Source organism: Aquarana catesbeiana, linkage group LG01 (assembly GCF_042186555.1).
Source record: "Aquarana catesbeiana isolate 2022-GZ linkage group LG01, ASM4218655v1, whole genome shotgun sequence".
Classification (NCBI taxonomy): Eukaryota; Metazoa; Chordata; class Amphibia; order Anura; family Ranidae; genus Aquarana; species Aquarana catesbeiana.
Genome location: NC_133324.1, coordinates 855,874,095 through 855,896,696, shown reverse-complemented (window position 1 = coordinate 855,896,696; position 22,602 = coordinate 855,874,095). Strand labels below are relative to the sequence as shown.

The following is a 22,602-nucleotide window of genomic DNA, read 5'->3' as shown; positions in this document are numbered from 1 at the left end:
TGGACATTATGATGCATATTGTGTAATTAATACTATTATTCTACTTTTCTATGTGATTTACCAATCATGTTTATTATATTTTGTATGTTTTTTACTGTAATGATATCCGTTGCTTAATATGCTCTAGTGTACCTAATAAATTACTTTTTATTATATTAATTGATTCAGTACATTCCGGTGGTGTGTTGCATACAAAGTCCCACATTCCTGTTTTTTTACCTTTTCTCTCAACCACCATCCCCCTTTCCCTTCCCCCTCCCCCTTTCCTTTTTTACCAATAGGGATTTAGACGATGTCGCTTATCATTATTAGCCGTCGTCTCAATTATAGTCCCAATTATACCTGCTCTTTCTGACGCTACATTTTCCCTATCCCCCCCCCTCTCCCCCCCCTCCTTTCCTTCCCAATTCCCTTTTGATACAGGGTCTCAGGTGTGAATGGGGAGCAGGTGTGTTAAATTTGGTGTTATCGCTCTCACTCTCTCATACTGGTCACTGGAAGTTCAACATGGCACCTCATGGCAAAGAACTCTCTGAGGATCTGAAAAAAAGAATTGTTGCTCTACATAAAGATGGCCTAGGCTATAAGAAGATTGCCAAGATCCTGAAACTGAGCTGCAGCATGGTGGCCAAGACCATACCGCAATTTAACAGAACAGGCCTCACCATGGTCAACCAAAGAAGTTGAGTGCACATGCTCAGTGTCATATCCAGAGGTTGTCTTTGGGAAATAGATGTATGAGTGCTGCCAGCATTGCTGCAGAGGTTGAAGGGGTGGGGGATAAGCCTGTCAGTGCTCAGACCATATGCCACACACTGCATCAAATTGGTCTGCATGGCTGTCGTCCCAGAAGGAAGCCTCTTCTAAAGAGGATGCACAAGAAAGCCCGCAAACAGTTTACTGAAGACAAGCAGACTAAGGACATGGATTACTGGAACTATGTCCTTTGGTCTGATGAGACCAAGATAAACTTATTTGATTCAGATGGTGTCAAGTGTGTGAGGAGGCAACCAGGTAAGGAGTATAAAGACAAGTGTGTCTAACCTACAGTCAAGCATGGTAGTGGGAGTGTCATGGTCTGAGGCTGCGTGAGTCCTGCCAGCACTGGGGAGCTACAGTTCATTGAGGGAACCATGAATGTCAACAGCTGGGACATACTGAAGCAGAGCATGATTCCCTCCCTTCGGAGACTGAGCAGCAGGACAGTATTCCAACATGATAATGACCCCAAACACGACCACTGCCTTGCTAAAGAAGTTGAGGGTAAAGGTGATGGACTGGCCGAGCATGTCTCCAGACCTAAAACCTATTGAGCATCTGTGGGGCATCCTCAAATGGAAGATGGAGGAGCGCAAGGTCTCTAACATCCACCAGCTCTGTGATGTCATCATGGAGGAGTGGAAGAGGACTCCAGTGGCAACCTGTGAAGCTCTGGTGAACTCCATGCCCAAGAGGGTTAAGGCAGTGCTGGAAAATAATGGTGGACAAACACAATATTGACACTTTGGGTCCATTATGGACATTTTCACTCAGGGGTGTACTCACTTTTGTTGCCAGCGGTTTAGACATTAATGGCTGTGTGTTGAGTTATTTTGAGGGGACAGTAAATTTACACTGTTATTTACACTGTTTTACAAGCTGTACACTCACTACTTTACATTGTAGCAAAGTGTAATTTCTTCAGTGTTGTCACATGAAAAGATATAATAAAATATTTACAAAAATGTGAAGGGTATACTCACTTTTGTGAAATACTGTAGATACAAACAAAAAAACAGGGACAAAGCAGCACCTTCTACGAGTAGCAGTTAGTACATTTAATAGTTAAAAACCATAATGGAAACACAAACGAGCAATAACAAACAGGTATCGATATCATCCGCGCTGTCCTGGGGAATGCCTGGTGCCTGGTGTCGCTGGCTGGAACATCCGTATGGCTGACTTGTGTCCGGTTAAACTGGTGGAGCCCAGTGCTCCCGGAAAGCTGAGACAGGGAACAGTGTTGCACAGGAACCACGGCAAGGTGTTATCACTTCCGGGAACGGGACAAGCGGGGAGGTGCGTGCGTGCGTGCGTGCGTTCGGAGCATGTGTGCTCCTTCCTCGGGCTCTGCTGGGGGCCATCTTTGAAGAGAGTTTCTTATATATACACACCCACATATCTAGACTCAGTACTAATTGGCTAGCTAAACCAGGTGACTATGGAAATATGAAGACACTGAGGCAGACAATTCTATAGACTGAACACACTGTTTAAACACAATTTTATATGACTAAAATTACAAATAACTGATAGATTTAGGGAGTTCCAAAGTTACTTAAAATACATACTATTAAAAATATATACTTAAAAAAAAAATAATTAAAAAAATATAATTTAAAAATTACACATTGAATTGATAAACTTAGACTAATAAACTAATAAACAAAAATACTTACAGGAAACGACCAATGAGTCCTGAGATGTATAATTTTATATCTAAAAGGAATAAATTAATTGTTTATATGTGTATTTAAATCGTCGTATTCACATTACTATATTAGATATATACAGGATATACATTATATGCTCAAGAATCAGAGGATCAAGGAAATTATCATTATATAATTACAAAAATGGAACGGCCATGAAAATGTAATTATACTAATTAATTAAAAATACATTTTTCAAAATTGCCTTCAAAAATGTGATAGGTAGTCAGGAAAGTGCCTTTCAAAAGTGCCTTCAAAAATGTGATAGGTACTGGCATACCCCACTTTTAAGTACACAATGGGGTTTATTTACTAAAGCTGGAAAGTGCAAAATCAGACTCACTTCTGCATAGAAACCAATGAGCTTCCAGGTTTTATTACCAAAGCTTAATTGAACAATCTGGGGTTAGAAGCTCATTGGTTTCTATGCAGAAGGGAGTGTAATTTTGCACTTTCCAGCGTTAGTAAATAAACCCCATTGTGTACTTAAAAGTGAGGTATGCCTGTAGTCAGGAAATTAGTTGTGTAATTTTTGCCCCTAAAACATCTTACAGTGCTTCCTGCATGTTGAACCTCTGTATGTGGCTAGGCTGTGAAAAAGTCTCAAACATGTGGTATCGCCATACTCAGGAGGAGTAGCAGAATGTATTTTGGGGTGTAACTGCAACTATGAATATGCTGTGTGTGAGAAATAACTTGACAATTTTGTGTAAAAAAAAAAATAAAATAATAATTTCTTAATTTTCCCAAGAATTGTGGGAAAAAAATTGTGGTTAAAAGTGCCCTCTATTGAAGTGGTTAAAACAGCTTCGTAGTCAGTGTCAGGACAGGTGTCGCTGGCAGGAAGAAGGACATTATGTGGGTCCCACTTTAACAGTTCAGCCGCCAGCCATATGGGGTGTTAACGCACACAATAAATGCTAACAGATTGCAAACACTTGAGTAATTATTAAAACTTTTGCATGTAGTTCTCCATGTGCACCAACATGACCATGTCTCCTTTATTGCCACCTCCCCTAATAATCACATGATTAGGCGTCCTTCAGAACATAGGACTGATTTCTAATAAGGGATGAGGGAATTTGCCTGGGTGCTGGGTTTGCTTGGAGATTGCAAACTTTGCAGAGAACCCTACTGAAACCTATAGGGGTGAAACATATTTAATTCTGGCAATTTGTAGGGCTAATAAGCAAGCTATTGTCAAGCAAAAGGCCAGGAACGTACGGACATGTACCAATGCCAAAAACAGTGTCTCTCCCTACATAGAACTGTTAGCTCTCACTGTCAACTCCATTACACACTGACAACATGGCTGCTGAGAGCTCACTTTTTTATGGAAAGGGAGCTGGGTTATCCATTCCTTTAGATCACATGTGTCAAACACAAGGCCTGCAGACTGAATCCAGCCCTCCAGGCCATTTCCTGTGGCCCTCGCACAAAAGGCTATTTTCAGTCGGAAATTGTCAGAACTCCTTTCCGCCACCTCTGGCTCTTGTCCTCTGCTCCCCCTTACCACGGGGCTCTGGAGGAAGATCTAAGTAGAGGTGGGGGATAGGGATAAGTGTTGCACGGGTCACAGGCAAGGCATTGAGGTGAGATGTGCACAGCCTGTGAAAGAGAGCTGAACCCTGCACACTGTGCATAGCACACCCCTAAATCCTGCACTTTGTACACAGCGCACCCCTGAATGCTGCTCTCTGTGCATAGGGCACCTCTGAAACTTTACTCTGTACACAGCACACTCCTTAACCCTGCACTCAGTACATAGTGCACCCCTAAACTCTGCACTGTGTACGTAGTGCACACCTGAAACTGCAGTCTGTACATAGCGCATTCTTGAACTCTGCACATAATCCACTCCTGGTTTTTATTGCCCTTTTGGGTTTCTCCCACTTTTATTGCATTTTTGACCACACCCACAGTTTTGTGGGCGGGGGGGGGGGAGCGTGGCTGAAATAAAGCCCTGGATAAATTTATTTAGCCTTACAGATATAACCAGCCCTTAAGAGCAAGCATGTGACCCACGATTAAATTGAGTTTGACACCCATGCTTTAGATCATTGGCACTTGTCACCCCAAGGCAAAAGATATGCTCTGCATTATAGGTTATTCCTTGTTTCTGGTGGCAAACCTCCAAACTATGCAGTGAATTTTGGAGATTCCCCCGAATCTAGAACCTATTGGTGATGCTTTGGTGTTGACTTTCAAGACTTAAGACGAATATAATCCGAACAGTATATACTCTAATGCAGTGGCCCATATTCACATAATTTATGTCAAAAGATTATATTATTTACCCTATGACTAAGCCCCCAGTGGGCAGGGCAAATGCATCAGGGTGTATGATTTGGTGGAGACATGTAGGCTGAGGCCGCTCCTTATCGTTTATTTATCTGGGCTGGCCAGGAGTAGCGGCGATCCTTCTCTCTTAACAAGATTTATTATTTGTCTAAATACGCATCTGCCATTCAAACACAATAAAACTTTATTACAGGACTTAATGAATGACATATAAAGTGGCACAAGCCTGGGTATTTACAAGGACATGCATATGCAGCTTATCGGAATAAGCCAATGAACAAACACAATATTACTTCATACATACAACCAAGAAAATCTGTTTAAAAAAATATGCATAGAAAATAATCTTCACAAATACTGTACGTAGATAAGTCCTGTGGTAAGTGAGGTCTTGTCCATGGTGCTGACGATGGAGCTCTATGAAATAATGCTGACTTTCTATAAATGTCAGTCTCAGAAAATAATGCAGCAGAATTTAGTTTTAGCAACAATCAGTGCTTTTTCTTCTATATAAAACATGTTTATTTATAAAGTGATGTATAGTGATTATGCAAAGTTCCAATTCCAAATGTTTGCTCCACAAAGGTTCATGCCAATGGAAGGATGTGGCTGCAGCCACCAGTTGTTTATTTAGATGATAAATTCCACCATTGCAAGTCCTTTACACGTGACTATATTCCACCCGTTCAACATAAAAATGATCTTCCAACCAACATTTAGGCTGGGTTCACACCTATGCGAATTGGATGCCAATTTTACCGCATCCAATTCACATAGCAGGAGAATGTGACCAGCTCTCTATGGAGCGCGGAGCGCACTGCACAGTGTGTCTTTGGCTTCCCTGATTCTTCCCTGAAAAGGAAAACAGGGACGGACAGCGTTCCTGTGCGATCCACGGCTGGTTTAGGTGTGAACTGAGCCTCAGTCTGTGTGTTATCCTTTATCCTCAGACTGCAATCCCTCAAGCAACACACAAACTGTGAAACCTGTGCAAAAACCCAGTGATCACTAATATAGATTTTTTTCCCTGTAAATTATGAGCTGTTGACTCCCAACCATCCTTTATTTTTAAGTAGTAATATTAGTGTAGCACTACCCCTGTAGGAGCCGATGGATAGGAGGGGTCCTCTGCTTTTTGCCTCGATCTTCTGAAGAACCTCAGCCCCTCTGACACACCAAGTCAAACGTACAAACATAAAATATCACAGAATTTCACAGAAAGTAACACTTATTACCCAATAGTAGTGCTATATCAAAGAAAAGAGGCACCAAACCAGGTAATAAAGGCAAACGTATTATATTGTGACCCAATGTGGTTGGTAACTAAACAAGCATAGCATAGATTAATCAATGGTAATAACATAATTTAGCATACAATGTGATTAACAGTAAGGACTAGGCATAAGATGACATTTGGCATCCAGATCAGCATAAAAAGTAGCAAGACCACCTCAAGTGCAGCAGTGAGCAGTAGTAATGTTTAATCTACCGAGTGCTGGAACTATACTGTCAGAGCGCATTTATGGTGGCAATGCTAGTTCTAGAATGCCTGGGTATGCACTATCCAAAAAGAAGGAGGATGGTAGCAGAGGGGGCAGGGGAACGAGGGGGGCTTGGAGAGTAATTATTATGGGATGGGCAGTCTTTGGCTCCGTTTCAGGGCCGAATTCAGGCAAAGATTCGTCCCTGAAATGGAGAACAGGGACGCACAGCGTTCCTGTGCGATCCACGGTCAGTTTGGGTGTGAACCGAGCCTTAATGTATCCACCAACTTGAGAGGAGAAATGAGGCACTCTTGGGAAGTTGCTATGCTCTTTGTCAATTCAAAATAGTAGCCTGCTCACTTGACATTAAATCTCAATAACACTTTGGGAGAGATTTACTTACTGGTGCACACAGAATCTAGTGCAGCTGTGCATAGTAACCAATCAGCTTCTTGGGCTGGGTTCACCTATATGCGATTTGGATGTGTTTTTAACCGCATCCAATTCGCATAACATGTGAGTGTGACCGGCTTTTAAAGGAACCGGTTCACACATGTCTGGAAGGCTGCGGTGCATTTTCGGGTCCAGTCCATGTGCATTAAGATAAAAAGCCTTCTGTGTGCAGCAGCCCCCCTCAGCCCTCCTAATTCTTTCCTGAGCCCCATCTCTGTCCAGCGATGTCCACGAATGCCTCAGCCGTCCGGGACTCTCTCTCCTGATTGGCTGATACACAGCAGCGGTTCCCGCTGCTGTCAATCAAACTCAATTAGCCAATCAGGAGAGAGAGGGATCTGGGACGAACAGCAGCTCTGTGTCTGAATGAATACACGGAGCTGCAGCTCGGCTCGGGTGCCCCCAAAGGGGTGGGGCAGGAGCTACAGCCAGAGACCCGAGAAGAGAAGAATCTGGGCCGCCCCGTGCAATTTTTTTTTTGCAATTTTTTGTTAATATATTCACAAGGTTTAAATATATTATCATTTTTCATGGACACTTTACTAAAAGATAGATACAGTATGTATCTCCTTAAAAGTATGTGAAAATTTGATACTTACATTGAAAGATTTTTTATCTTTGTCTTGTTGTATTGGTAAACTTTTCATTTTTATGAAGGGGACACAGATTTCTGAAATGCAGTGACTCAACTTATGCTCTAGTTCAGGCTGGTGCAATGACTGCCGCTCCAGGTTTTCCATTTCAGGGTGGCTCCTTTTTCTTGCAGCACCTTATGTAGTCACCCTTGTATTTAAGGACTAAAGTTGTGTCTCCCTACACTGTGTGCATAAATAGAAACACACAGATCCAAACCTTAGGATGGCAAGGCACTCTCTTGCCTCTCCTTCCTTCCACCCTCTCTTCTAACTAAAAGATTGTCTGGAAACAGTGCATTGTTAACTTTTTCCTGTGAATAATGGAAGTTTATTGAAGCAGTACTAAGAGAGCAGGAATAGACCGCAATGAACGTTGTAAAATGCAAGTGCTGGGGTAAATATCTTAACAAATAGTTTACGAGGATTTTTTTTTTTTTTTTTTTCAATGTGTTAAGCTAAACAACGCTAAGGGTTTAATACTACTTTAAATAGCTCACTGAAGACAGCTTACCCACAAGGCAGTGACAATGGAGGTGGTCTATGGTGGCCTTCTTCTGTACTGGTAAAATAAAAGTCAATTGCAAAGGACTCATTGGTGGTGTTTTCACTCCTTACATAAACAGTTACATGGGCTCAGTCACACCCGTCTGCTAGCATTTTAAATATGATTTTCTATTTAACCCCTTCCTGCCCTGCCTATTGTAATATGACAGGAGCCCTATTATCCTGGGAGGACATCAGGTGACGTCCTTCCAGGATCGCGCCTCTGTCACCTGCTGTGTCCACCGGACACGGTTGATGACAGATCACTGTACTGGCCCGCTGCCAGTAACATGTGATCGCTGTGGCCAATCACAGCAGATCATATGACAATTGTACACTCCGAGGTTGATTTACTAGAACTGGAGAATGCAAAATCTGGTGCAGCTGTGCATGGTAGCCAATCAGCTTCTAATTTCAACTTGTTCAATTAAGTTTTATCAATAAAACCTGGAAGCTGATTGGTTTCTATGCAGAGCTGCACTAGATTTTGCACTCTCCAGATTTAGTAAATCAACCCCAAAGGCTTTGTTGCATGCCATTAATTTATACTATTGTGATAAGCTCTGTGATTGGTCACAGTGATCACATGATACAGACAGGACCAATCACAGCCCATCTGTACCATGTGATTAGCTGTGGCCAATCACAGCTAATCACAATAGTAAACACTGAATTAATAGTTTTCATTAAAAAAAAATGATTGCTTATAACTGTAAAATTGAGTTATAAGGAAAGCGTGTAAAAAAAAAATAATAATAATAATAATCCTGATCACCTCCCCAGAGTAGTACAGTGTTACTGTGGTAACACTGTATTGCTCTGGTCACTGTATGTAAAAACAAAAAATGTAATAAAAAAGAAAAAAAAATATTATTTTTTTTTTTTTTTTTACATACTGGCACCAGTCATTATCCCTGACCGCCACCGCACCAGTCATATGATGATGCTGTACTGGGCTGATGTCAGTATGTAAAAAATCTTTCAAAAAGTGAAATGTTTTGTTTCATTTCTTCATTTTCCAAAAAATTGTGACAAAAAAATTACAACTTGGAAAAACTCGCCATGCCTCTTACTAAATACCATGGACTGGCTACTTTCCAAAAAAGGGCATATTTGTACTATCCTGGCATTTTTAGGTCTGAAGAAATGAGACCGTCAGTACATCAGGACTGATTGATTTTCTGATATATATCATAGTTTGTGGACTAACTTTCCTACAGACTAAATAATATACACTGATTTGGGTTATTTTCACCAAAGAAATATAGCAGTATACATTTTGACCTAAATGTATGAATAAAGATTTTTTATTTGCAAAATGTTATAACAGAAAGAAAGGATATTGCGTTTTTTTTCCAAATGTCGTTTTTAGTTTATTTAGCAAAAAAAGAAAAAACCCAGTGGTAATTAAATACCACCGAAAGAAAGCTTTATTTGTTTTGGAAAAAATTATAAAAATGTCATATGGGTACAGTGTTGCATGACCGCACAATTGTCATTCAAAGTATGTTGGCGCTGAAAGCTGAAATCTAGCCTGTGCAGAAAGGGGGTAAAAGTGTCCGGTATTGAAGCGGTTAAGAAAATTTTTCACATATATGGTGGGTTTTTAGTTCAATCTAATTTTATTAGTTTTATAAATGTCAAAGAGGCCATTCATCAGAATTTGAAGAAAGTCTAAAAACATCACACAACAGGTATGAGGACATAGAGTTACAGCGCTTTGAAGCGTTCTAGCAACTTATATCAGAACACATTCAATAAAGTATGTAACACCAAGAGATAAGAACTATGAGCAATAAAGATCCCATGTGCCAAGTGTAAGTCTTGAACAGTAAAGGGAAGAATGGGCAGTACGTGGGGCAAAAAGAAAAAAGGGGCAGAAAAAAGAAGGGGTGGGTGGGAAGAGAGGTCTTCCAACATAGGACAACCAATGTGGTGGCTTTTTGAAGCATTTTTCTATGTGTTTCCAGAGGTAGGGTATGCATCTCTGTGCCTTCAAACATATGTTAAACTCATATGTAGTGTGTTTTACATACGGCATCATTCATCTGAAAAAAAAAAAATGTACTTGCTCCAAAATGCTCAAAGAAGAAAGTGAGCAGGGCATTTAATAAAAAAAACAAAAAACACAATGAAATATTTAGCAGAGAACTTTGCTGTTGAAGATGATGATAAAGAACAATCCAAGCACTTTAGGTGCAGTTTATGTAGCGTCCTAAAGTGTAGAGGGTGCAGTGGACCCCAAAGTGGCAACATAATCCACAGAACTGCGCAGTCTCTTCATATAGCAACACAATGATACTATTTCTCATGTCTTTAAAGTAGTCTATATGGTGAGAGCTCATTTTTCATGTTGGAGCAGATGCAGTTGCAGAGATGCTGATGTTGGAGTAGGTGTACCTGGACAGTGAAGCCCCTGTGGTCCTTCCTTCTTCTTCTCCAACTCCTTGCACCATCCCTCTGCCTTGTACATTTCTGCCTGAGCAGCAGGTGAAAGTAGCCAGAAACCCCAGGCGAAAACGCTTGTTCATGAAGCAGTAGATGATGGGGTTGACGCAAGCAGATGTGTAGGACAGCAGGTGAATAAAGGAAATCGGTGCTCCAGAAAGCAGAATTCCTGCAGTGGTAGTGTCGAAGGCTCTCCAGGCATTGACACTGAATATTGGTGACCAACAAAGGAAAAATAATATTACAATGACAATCAACATCCGGATCACCCGCTTCTTTGCCATTAGGTTGGCAGCAGAGCTGTTGCTCCTCACTCTTTCAATCTTGGTGCTGTTGGGCACAGAAAGCTGGCGCATTTCGACTTTTTTCTTCCTTTTTGTTTTCTGTAGATAGCAACCATCTCCATTCTCAAACTGATTACTGCTTATACTGCTTGTCCGTTCTGTTCAGACAAGGGAGAAAACAGAACAATTATCGTAAATAATGAAAATACAAAGAGAAAATATATTATTCTCAATATCCACAATCACAGACATCCGGTCATCTGTTTATATAGAAAGTAACAATTTCTGCAACACAAACTCAATGAAAATAATGAGCCTGATATTTAGTAAAGAGCAGCATGACCTACATACAACTTCAATATGATTCATAACTTTAATATGCTTTGGAAATACAGAAAAAAAAATCTAAGCATCACTGAATTCTTTTGCGATAAAAAAAACTTTCTTGTTTTTAGATGGGCTGTACATTCTGATAAAATAGAGAAAGCATAAAAATCATAACAGTATTAGTTCTGTTACTGTTGCTTTTATTCTTGGTAATATAATGGTCCATATGGCATGAACGTTCTCTTTAAAGTAAACCTTTCCTTTCCCATGTACGTAAACATAGCGGGATTTCCTCATAATCTGCTATTTCAACTATATGAACTCTTGCTTTCAGCAAAATGTGCAGCTTAAACAGAATAAACAGAACTGTTACTGACATAAAAACTTTTTGTCAAAAGTCAGTAGCTAAGCCTTCATCTCTATTCAGATAATCTGGCCACTGGTATATAAAGAAACTGTCACAGAAAGGGCAGTGTCTTTGATGTGGGGGCTGTCTGTTTCACCTTCTCTATGGTGCGTGAGAACCAAGATGGTGGCTCCCAACAGAAGAAAATAAAAAAGACTTGAGCAGAGTTTTTGTTCACTGGATTTGCACTGGTGAGTTGTTATATGCTAAATAATTTACATCTGGTAGCAAATTCTGTGAACATTGGGAAAGAAAATTGTTACTTTAAAGTAGAACTAAAGGAAATACTTTTATTTAATTTTGGATCAGGTAAGGAATATTTCCAATCTTTTCTTGTTCTTGTGACAAGCCCAAATTTTAGGATTTTCTACCGTGATGACAGTAAACATGACAAATGGAGAAATGGTGAATCTCCATAATGGTGCACAGACAGCAATAAAAACCTGAGAGGTGTATGGTGTACCATATATACTCGAGTATAAGTCGACCCGAGTATAAGTCGAGGCCCCTAATTTACCACAAAAAACTGGGAAAAACTTATTGACCCGAGTATAAGACTAGGGTGAGAAATGCAGCAGCTACTGTAAGTGGAAAAAGAGGGTAAACAATGCCCATCTGCAGCTGCATGCCTCCCTGTGTCCTGTGCATGTGCCCTGTGCAGCCTACCTATATCAGCGATTGGCTGAAAGCGCTGATCAGAAGCCAAATCGGAAAACCTTTTTCAGTCATACCCCTTCGACAGAAACCGGCTGAACAGCCAGCTTCTGTCAGACCAGCAGCAGTAGACACGGGCCAAATGTCGACCGCTTTCTATTGAACTAGCTGATGCCACCCGACATTCGGCCCGTGTGTACTAAGCTTTAAGCTGCAGCTGCGAGGCACTGTTATGTTTAGACTAACAAAAGATACATACCAATCATGTTGATTAAAATTCTAACCAACAACGTAGTGTTGTTAACATACTTCATGGCATTGCATGATAAGAGGAAGACGCGGCTAGTGTGCACATGATCTTATCCCAGCGACATCTACCTTTTCATTCCTCAAGTGGGACATATTAATTTTTTTCATCTGTAATCGTTTATAAATATTCTAATGCCGATTACTCAACTTTTTCAAGGCAAGGATCAACCTAATCCTCTTAAGTATTAGGTGCACAGCAGAAGAGTACCTACTTAAGCAATGCCCCCATCTGCCACAGCAGAGGGCAGAGGTACGGAGGAGAGAAGGAGATTTTAACCAAATATTCCCTCCATTATCATGGGGAATGTAAGATCTTTGGCGAATAAGGTAGATGAGCTAATGGGGTTAGTTTAGAGTCAATGTGAGTTTAGTGAGTGTAGCATTATGTGTTTTTCAGAAACATGGCTGCACAGAGATATTCCCGATCATAATGTTACCATAAGTGGTTTCCAGATGGTTAGAGCGGACAGGGACTGCACAAGTAGTGGTAAGAGGAAGGGAGGGGGGCTTCTTATTTTTGTAAACAATAGATGGTGCAACCCTGGTCACATAACTAATAAGGAAAGTGTTTGCTGCCCAGATATAGAAATATTGGTTATAGGGCTTTGGCCTTATTACTTGCCTAGGGAGATTCCACATTATTGTTGTGGCGGCGTATATTCCACCTTTTGCTAACCCAACATTGGCAAGTGATGCCATCCATGGTGTTATTACAAAATTTCAAACCAAGCATCCCAATGCCCTTATCATAATTTCAGGTGATTTTAATCATGTCACCATGGAGAAAACCTTGACTAACTTCACACAGTTTGTAAGCTGTCCAACTAGAGAGAATAGGACCCTGGATCTGCTGTATGCCAACGTGGAGAATGCATACAGTTCTTCTCCTCTTCTACCTTTGGGCAGATCAGATCATAATTTGGTCTACCTCAATCCTTGTTATTTGCCCATGGTTAAGAGACAACCTGTGACCACCAGATCAGTGAAGAGATGGTCTGAGGAGTCCTTTGAGTTATTGCAGGGCTGTTTTGAGGCCACAGATTGGAATGCACTCTGTGAGCCACATGGGAGGGACATTGATGGGCTTACTGAGTGCATAACACATTATATTAATTTCTGTGTAGATTCTATTGTTCCAACAAGAATTGTTCATTGTTATTCAAATAATAAACCATGGGTAACTAGGGATATGAAGGATATTCTTAACTCCAAGAAGATGGCTTTTAGAGTGGGTAATAGAAAGGAGTTAAAAATGATTCAGAGGGACCTGAGGATAAAGATTGGAGAGGCTAAGGAGAAATATAGTAGAAGGCTGGAGAAGAAACTCCAGCAAAACAAAGTGAGAGAGGTCTGGAGTGGCACGAGAACCATTACAGGTCTTAGGCAGGTTGGTGGAGGGACTAGGGGTGATGTGGAGAGGTCAAATGAACTGAACCATTTTTTAAATAGGTTTGATTCTGAGGCCTTGGCTTTAACTCCCTCAGATTCAACACAAAGCTGTAGGAGAGTAGAGTTGGCGAAAGTACCCTCCTCTCCTCATACTAGATGTCCTTCCTCCTTTAATCTGTTTTCTGATTCACCCCTATTGGATAGTTTAACCAGTTGTTCTTTGTATCTTTTTATAAGAGCAACTCTACTCCTCCTTTACGGGAAAGTGCATCGATGTCCTTTACAGATGATCAGGTGAGTAGACAGTTGAGGAGACTTAAGGCAGTAAAATCAGCAGGCCCTGATGGAGTTAGTCCCAGGGTGCTTAAGGCATGTGCAGACCAGCTGGGGAGTGTTCTTCAACGGGTCTTTAACTTGAGCCTGAGTCTACGAAAGGTTCCTGTGTTGTGGAGGACGTCCTGTCTTCTCCCTGTGCCAAAGATACCATGTCCTTGTGGCTCCAAGAATTATAGATCAGTGGCTTTGCCCTCCCACATCATGAAGACCTTGGAGAGACTTGTTTTACATCAGTTATGACCCATGGTTAGCAAATGCTTAGACCCTTTGCAGTTTGCATACCAGCCAAGACTGGGATTGAGAATGCTATCATTTTCACGTTAAATTGCATGTATGCGCACCTGGATAAGTCAGCAATCACTGTTCAGGTCATGGTTTTTGACTTCTCCAGCGATTTTGATACTATCAGGCTGGATCTTTTGGGTGAGAAGCTAGCACCAATACAGGTTGATGTTTCCCTTGTGTCATGGATTGTAGACTACCTGACAGGAAGACCACAGTATGTGCGTTTGCAAGACTGTGTGTCAGATAAGGTGATCAGCAATATTGGGGTTCCACAGGGGACAGTTCTCTCTCCCTTTCTTGTTACTGTCTACACCACTGATTTCAACTACCAGACAGTGTCTTGTCATCTTCGGAAGTTTCTGATGACTCTGCGGTAGTGGGATGTATCAGGGATGGGGAAGAGAGTATAGGACTGTGGTGCAGAACTTTGTCACATGGTGTGAGGTTAATCATCTATTTCAAAATGTGACAAAGACAAAGAAACTGGTTGTGGATTTCAGAAATAAGAAACCACCAGTGACCCCAATCTCTAGCCAAGGAGTAGATGTGGAGGTAGTAGAGAGTTACAAGTATCTGGGGGTGCACATAGATAATAAGCTAGACTGGAGCAAGAACACTGAGGTGCTCTATAGGAAGGGGCCAGAGCTGCCTCTATTTTTTGAGGAGACTGAGGTCCTTTAACATCTGCCGGATGATGCTTTATGAGTCTGTGGTGGCCAGTTCTCTCCTGTATGCAGTGGCATGCTGGGGAAGCAGGCTTAGGGTGTCCGACACCAACAGACTCAACAAACTAATTTGCAAGGCCAGTGATGTTGGATTGAAATTGGAGTCTTTTACAACAGTGTTGGAGAGGAGAATGTTGTTCAAGTTACGTTAAATCTTGGACAAATCCTCCCACCCACTCCACAATACGCTAGTTAGTCTGCGGAGTACCATCAGTGACAGATTGTTACACCCACAATGCACCACAGAGAGGCACAGGAAATCATTTTTGCCTTTGATGATCAAGATATATCATTTTTTTCTGTGAGGGCTGGAGGTGAAGATTTAATTCTTGTTTGTGATCAGGATTTGTGTTGCTTTTTTAGTATGTTGGTATTGTGTTGGTTATTATTTGGGGTGGTGTTAGAGAAAGTGGTATATTATTTGTATTTGGTAGTTTGATTGTCTGTTATTTTAATCTATGTTATTTATTCTATGTTGTATTTTAATTGTATGGATGTTTTATTTGTAGTATAGTTTTAATTTTGTTATTGGTGTCAATAGCTGTTATTGGTAATTTTGTTGTGTTTTTGCTTCTTGTTCATTTTATTGTTGTGATCTTGTGTTGTCTTTGTTAAGTGTGTCTTTGTCGTAACAATTTCCCTTTGGGATTAATAAAGTATTCTGATCTGATCCTATTTGAAAGAACGTTTGTTGTTGTTTGTGTGCACAGAGGGAACATCATTTACACCAAGCATTTACATTTTAAAAGAACTGAAACCCATACAAGGGATCACGCACATGCACAGGAACCAGTTTACAGTGAACCTTCCGAGTGTCAGCCACATCAATATCCAGGTAGTAATCACTGTAAGAGGTTCCTGGCAATATGGACATTTTACAGTGTGTTGTGTTCAGAGGTTTCGCAAGTTGGAGTTGTATTCTACCAAAATATGCCAGCAGTTCCCAGCATTTTTGTAGTCTACTTGGACCCTAATCTAATTGGGCTTTATTAACCACTTCTCTAGCAAGGTATGTTTTAAATGGCAAAGTAGACAAATGGTTAGATTAAGCACAGAACTGCTGCTGCAGCTGTGAGCTTGATACCAGCTTTAAGAGACGATGAAAGGATTCTTGATGAAAGTGATCCGGTGGCTTTAGTGCCACACACAGGTCCCAGAACACTTTTACAGGGCTCTTAAAGGAGTGTCCTGCTCCCAGCTGCCAGAGGCACCCATGGTGGTTTCCAGGCTCTCCCATTCCACTGGGGAGCCTAGAAATGTCAGAAACGGCTTCCCAGGTGAAAGCAGGAGGATCCCTCCTGTGATTAATGGACCTGAAAGCATTGTTTATTATGTCACTTCCGGGTGGACCCACAGCTGTCATTCCTCATTTAGTGTAGCCGAGAATGCAACTATTCAAACACGATCTGTGTTTGAATAGTTGCATTGGAGGGCTGGGAAGGCAATTGGGGGTCTAATAGACCCCCTAACAATGTGTTTATAAAAAGTACCTGCCACCTGCCCATGTACTGCATAGGGGGTAGCCCTGTTGTAATAGCAAAAAAGTGTAAAAAATAAAAGAAATAATTGTATAAAATATTTTTTTTTTCTTTTAAAGCACCCCCATCACCCGCTTACACACCCCATCGAAAAAGCACAGCATAGGGCGAGCATGTGAATGTGAACATCAACTGTGCCATACATGTGAGTTATTGTCGCAAATTTCTGAGTAAGAGCAATAATTGTAGGGCCATAGTTCATGGTTAACTTTAAAGTGAATTCCACCCAAAAATGGAACTTCCACTTTTTGGATTTCTCCCCCCCTCTGGTGTCACATTTGGCACCTTTCAGGGGGCAGGAGGGAACAGATACCTGTCTAATACAGGTATTTGCTCCCACCTCCTGGCATAGATCACCGCGACGCATGCAGTGACCTACGTCACTTCCGGCGCCTACTCTGTCCTCCCCCGCTGTATTCTGGGAGACACACAGGTCCCAGAACACAGCAGGGACCAGAGAGGACGCGTAGCGTGACTCGCGCATGCGCAGTAGGGAACCAGGAAGTGAAGCCGCACGGCTTCACTTCCTTACTCCCTCACCAAGGATGGCGGCAGCAGCAGCCGAGAACAGACGGACAGATCTGCTTCGGCTGCCGACATCGCGGGCTCCATGGACAGGTAAGTGCCCATATATTAAAAGTCAGCAGCTGCAGTATTTGTAGATGCTGGCTTTTATTATTTTTTTTCGGCAGACCTCCGCTTTGAAGTGATAACCTGTAAAGGCTTTAAAAGCATTGTCTATGGAAAATTTTGGGTACCATATGTTTTTGCAATTCCAGGGTTGTGCACAATTTTTTTTAACCAAAAAATTGGTGTAATATTGTGTTTTTTTGCATTACAATCTACATTGCTTTCAGGCAAGCTTTACTAATGAGATAAGTGTCAGCAGGAAGCAAAACTGCTTATATAAAAAGGCTGCCCTTTTGAACATATAATTACAAACTATACAAAAAGCTGTTTTTTTCTAAATAAAGACATTTCCAGTAAGATCATCAATTAAGGTTAAAGATGATCTTTAATGCTTCTTGGAATATAGCAGTACATACCTTTCTTTTGATTCACCTCAAACTTAATTCCTCTGTACAGCTCCAAGGATATAAATGCATATGCTACAGTCATTACAATCCCAGGAAGAAGGAACAGAATTAACAAGAGGAAGATATACCTAGAAATCAAAGATAATATTCAGTTATTTGTACAGTGACTCAGGAATACCAACAGCATAAAGAACGGCATTTTTATCCACTTAAGGACCAAGCCTCTTTCTGTGATTTGTTGTTTACAAGTTAAAAACAGTTTTTTTTTTGCTAGAAAATTACTTAGAACCCCCAAACATTATACATTTTTTTTCAAACACCCTAGAGAATAAAATGGCGGTTGTTGCAATACTTTCTGTCACAGCGGTCTTACAAGCGCACTTTTTTGGGAAAAAATACACATTTTTGAATTAAAAAATAAGACAGCAGTAAAGTTAGCCCAGTTTTTTTTTTTATATTGCGAAAGATAATGTTACGCAGAGTAAATTGATACCCAACATGTCACGTTTCAAAATTGCGCCTGCTCGTGGAATGGCGACAAACTTTTACCCTTAAAAATCTCCATAGGCAACGTTTAAAAAATTCTACAGGTTGCATGTTTTGAGTTACAGAGGAGGTCTAGTAGGGCGTACACACGGTCGGACTTTGTTCGGACATTCCGACAACAAAATCCTAGGATTTTTTCCGACGGATGTTGGCTCAAACTTGTCTTGCATACACACGGTCACACAAAGTTGTCGGAAAATCCGATCGTTCTAAACGTGGTGACGTAAAACACGTACGTCGGGACTATAAACGGGGCATTGGCCAATAGCTTTCATCTCTTTATTTATTCTGAGCATGCGTGGCACTTTGTCGGTCGGATTTGTGTACACACGATCGGAATTTCCGACAACGGATTTTGTTGTCAGAAAATTTTATATCCTGCTCTCAAACTTTGTGTGTGTCGGAAATTCCGATGGAAAATGTGTGATGGAGTCCACACACGGTCGGAATTTCCGACAACAAGGTCCTATCACACATTTTCCGTCGGAAAATCCGACCGTGTGTACGGGGCATAGGACTAGAATTACTGCTCTCGTTCTACCAATCGCAACGATATCTCACATGTGTGGTTTGAACACTGTTTTTATATGCGGGCGCTACTCACGTATGCATTCACTTCTGCACGCGAGCTTGGCAGGACGGGGCGCATTTAAAAAAAAATTTTTTTCTTATTTATTTTACTTTTTTATTTTTTATTTTTACACTGTTCTTTAAAAAAAAATGTGTCACTTTTATTCTTATTACAAGGAATGTAAACATCTCTTGTAGTAGAAAAAAAGCATGACAGGACCTCTTAAATATGAGATCTGGGGTCAAAAAGACCCCAAAATGTTGATAACAAATTAAGTTAAATAGAGAGAGGGAGGATGAGAGAGAGAGAGAGAGAAAGGGGATGAGAGAGGGGTGAGGAATAAGAGAGAGAGAGAGAGAAGAGAGAGAAGAGAGAGAAGAGAGAGGAGAGAGAGAGAGAGAGAGAGGATGTGCATGAGCTTTGGGAGTGACATCAACGCAGCCCGCCCAAGGAAAGTGACCGAAGGCACAGAACCCGGAAGGAAGACTGGGTGAAGATGGAAGCGCCCGGGACCCACTGGATTGATCACAGCGTAGCGCTGGATGGCTCAGTGTACTTACTTGACAGGTAAGTCAAGTACCGCTTTAATATTACAGGATCCCAGGAGTCTCTCATGGGGCCCCCTACTGACCCGGTGGCCCTTGGGCAGTGCCTAAGTGCATAGTTGTCAACATTTCAAAAATATTTTTAGGGACACTTTTTTTTACCAGTGGTATATTTAGAGTAGCTGACATCCCCTATGTTCCTCTATATATCACAATACATATCACAAAATTAAATGAGTACTAATAACGGGCAGAACAAATATGAGGACTGAGAAGACTTCCTTTAGTTGAACTAACAAAAGTGTGCCCATTCTAGAGCTGGTAACATTGAGGATATTCAATATAATTTTAAAGAACTGATTTTGTGGGTAAGAGGCACAGGGGAGGAGTATGGATGGTATAAAAGTGGGAAGTATGTGCAGGTGAGGGAGAAGAATGTGGAAGGTATAACGGTGGGCACTATGTACAGGAGAGGAGTGTGGAGGGTATAACGGTGGGCACTATATACAGGAGAGAGTGTGGAGGGTATGACAGTGGGCGGTATGTACAGGAGAGAAGTGTGGAGGGTATGGCAATAGGCACTATGTACAGGAGATGAGTGTGGAGGGTAGACAGTGGGCAGTATGTACAGGAGAGGGGTGTGGAGGGGAAGACAGTGGGCAGTATGTACAGGAGAGGAGTGTGGAGCATATGATGGGGGCAGTATGTACAGGAGAGGATTGTGGAGGGTATGACAGTGGGCAGTATGTGCAGGAGAGGAGTGTGGAAGGTATGACAGTGGGCAGTATGTAAAGGAGAGAAGTGTGGAGGGTATGACAGTGGGCGGTATGTACAGGAGAGGAGTATGGTGGGTATGACAGTGGGCAGTATGTACAGTAGAGGCATTTATGAAAGTGGGCAGTATGTACAGCAGAGCAGTGTGGAGGGTATGATACTGAGCAGTATGTACAAGAGAGGAGTGTGGAAGGTAAGACAGTGGGCGGTATGTACAGGAAAAGAGTGCAGAGGATATGACAGTGGGCACTATGTACAGGAGAGAAGTGTATAACACTGGGCAGTATGTACAGGAGAGGAGTATGGATGGTATGACAGCCGGCAGTATGTACATGAGAGAAATGTATGACAGTGAGCAGTATGTACAGGAGAGGAGTATGGATGGTATGACAGTGGGCAGTATGTACAGGAGAGAAGTGTGTGACAGTGTGCAGTATGTACAGGAGAGGATTGTGGGGGGTATGACAGTGGGCACTATGTATAGGAGAGAAGTGTATGACAGTGGGTGGTATGTACAGGAGAGGAGTGTGGCTGGTATGACAGAGCAGTATGTACAGGAGAGGAGAGATGAGGGTATGACAGTGGGCATTATGTATGGGAGAGAAGTATGGAGGGTATGACAGAGGGCAGTATGTACAGGTGAGAAATGTGGAGGGTATGACAGCGGGCACTATGTACAGGAGAGGAGTTGGAGGGTATGACAGCGGGCACTATGTACAGGAGAGGAGTGTGGAGGGTATGACAGCGGGCACTATGTACAGTTGAGGAGGATGAAGGAATCTGGGAAGGAAAAATAGAAAGGTTTGTGGAAGGATGTTTAGGGACTACGTCCTGGTTAAGCAGGCCATACATGGAATGAAATTAAGCCAATTAAGCAGAGACCAGCTATAGTCGATCTATGTATAGGCTAGCTGGCTGTACACAAGTCAATCTATTAATCGACTTGAGTACAACCAGCCTGTCAGGTTTTTCCCAAAACAATCAGTGCTGCCAGCTATAGTTAGCAACACTGATCATTGTATTGTGTGGGTAGGGAAGGCTCCCCACCGGCAGAACACAATAACACTGCGGGAGTGATTCACCCATCTACAGGTCAGCAGGTGAGAGGGTGTGGGGGACAGGCTGGGGAGAGAGGTCTGTCAGCAGGAGGGTGTGAGGTGATCTTGAAAGGATATCAATCAGCGTGTGGGGAGAGTAACTGGAAGTGATATCTTTTTGAGTAGGGTCTGTTATTTGCAGGTTGGGGAATGGTCACCTGTGATATAAGTTGAATGGTGGTGGCTAACATGGGAAGTGACCTGGTTGGTGAGGAGTAGGAAATGGATGAAGTGTTTTAAGTTTCAAGTTTCTTTCACATTTGCAGTAATGCTTACTGCTCTCTGAAAAGTCATCTGTGGTGGATTGCTTTTCAACCAGTGGTATAGCAGCAGCTGACAGGCGTTCATGAGGTGCTACTGTTTTGTTTTTACATTGCTGAATGGTAGTTTTACAGTGTTGGACTATGCTGCTACTGCGAGTGAGTTTGGCTTGCAGTTGCAGAGTGGCCCCATTGAAATCAATAGGCGAGTCTGACAGGCGATGCTGCCTGTCAAACTCTGCAGGCTAAGTTAAAGATGCTACAGCTAAAGAAATTACAAAAGAAGTAAAGCATCACAGCTCTGGCATTCGTACAGCCCTGTCCAAATGTATTTTTAAGATTTGGGTCAGGGATGTGCGGTGAAGTCAGTGGCTTGTGAGGCACTGGCTAGTTTAAGAGCCAGATACACACAGGTTACATACACCGCGAACGTTAGAGTGACAGCAATAATTCAAGCACTAGAGCTCCTCAGTAACTTAACAAAAAGTTGCAGCGACTGCCAGTTTATTCCCTAGTCTGTCTGCTAAAACAATATATATATATATATATATATATATATATATATATACACACACATACACATACACACACACAACACACACACACGTAAAAAGTTTGAGGGTTCTGAGTAATTTTCTAGCAAAAAAATGATGATTTTTTTACATGTAGGAGAGAAGTGTCAGAAATGGCCTGGGTGGCAAGGGGTTAATTACCATAAGTAATATACAAATAATTATTATATATTGTTTTTAAGGTAATTTACTATATTTTCAAAAACTGTACTCAAGCAGGTGGCTTAACAGACAAATTACTGAAGTTTAAAATTATAACTTCAAACCAGTAATTTCACAGTAAATAGATTCTCATTCTCCCTCTTAACTGTGTGAGAAAAACATGGGATTATGGGTAAACCTTATACCCATAAACCTATGTTTTTTCCTTGTAATTAAGAGGGCTGGGCTGGAAGGGAGCACGTGTCTTTTAGACACATGTCCCCTTCTATGACACTGCAGTGAGAGGAGCGCCTCCACTGCAGCATTTTTATTGGACAGCTGGTACCAATGGTGCTTTATCATTGGTCCAATACTCCAAGCTGTCCATTGAGCTTAGTGCCTCTAATAAGAAGTGAGAGGCACTATGAGCTGATCCTCTCAGTCTGCTGCAGAGTGTGCCTGCTTGTATTT

General features: G+C 41.6%; 1 protein-coding gene across 1 annotated transcript in view; it reads right to left on the bottom strand.

Moving 5' to 3' along the window:
• Positions 1-5,125: 5,125 nt before the first annotated feature.
• The window catches only part of CCKAR (cholecystokinin A receptor), a 116,536-nt gene continuing 99,059 nt past the window's right edge, over positions 5,126-22,602 (bottom strand). Inside the window, exons 4-5 of the mRNA XM_073609106.1 lie at positions 17,635-17,753; positions 5,126-10,777 (exon numbers count right to left, since the gene is read on the bottom strand). Coding sequence (XP_073465207.1) covers positions 10,236-10,777; positions 17,635-17,753 — 661 coding nt within the window. The 3' untranslated portion in view covers positions 5,126-10,235. The remainder of the gene's footprint in view (positions 10,778-17,634; positions 17,754-22,602) is intronic.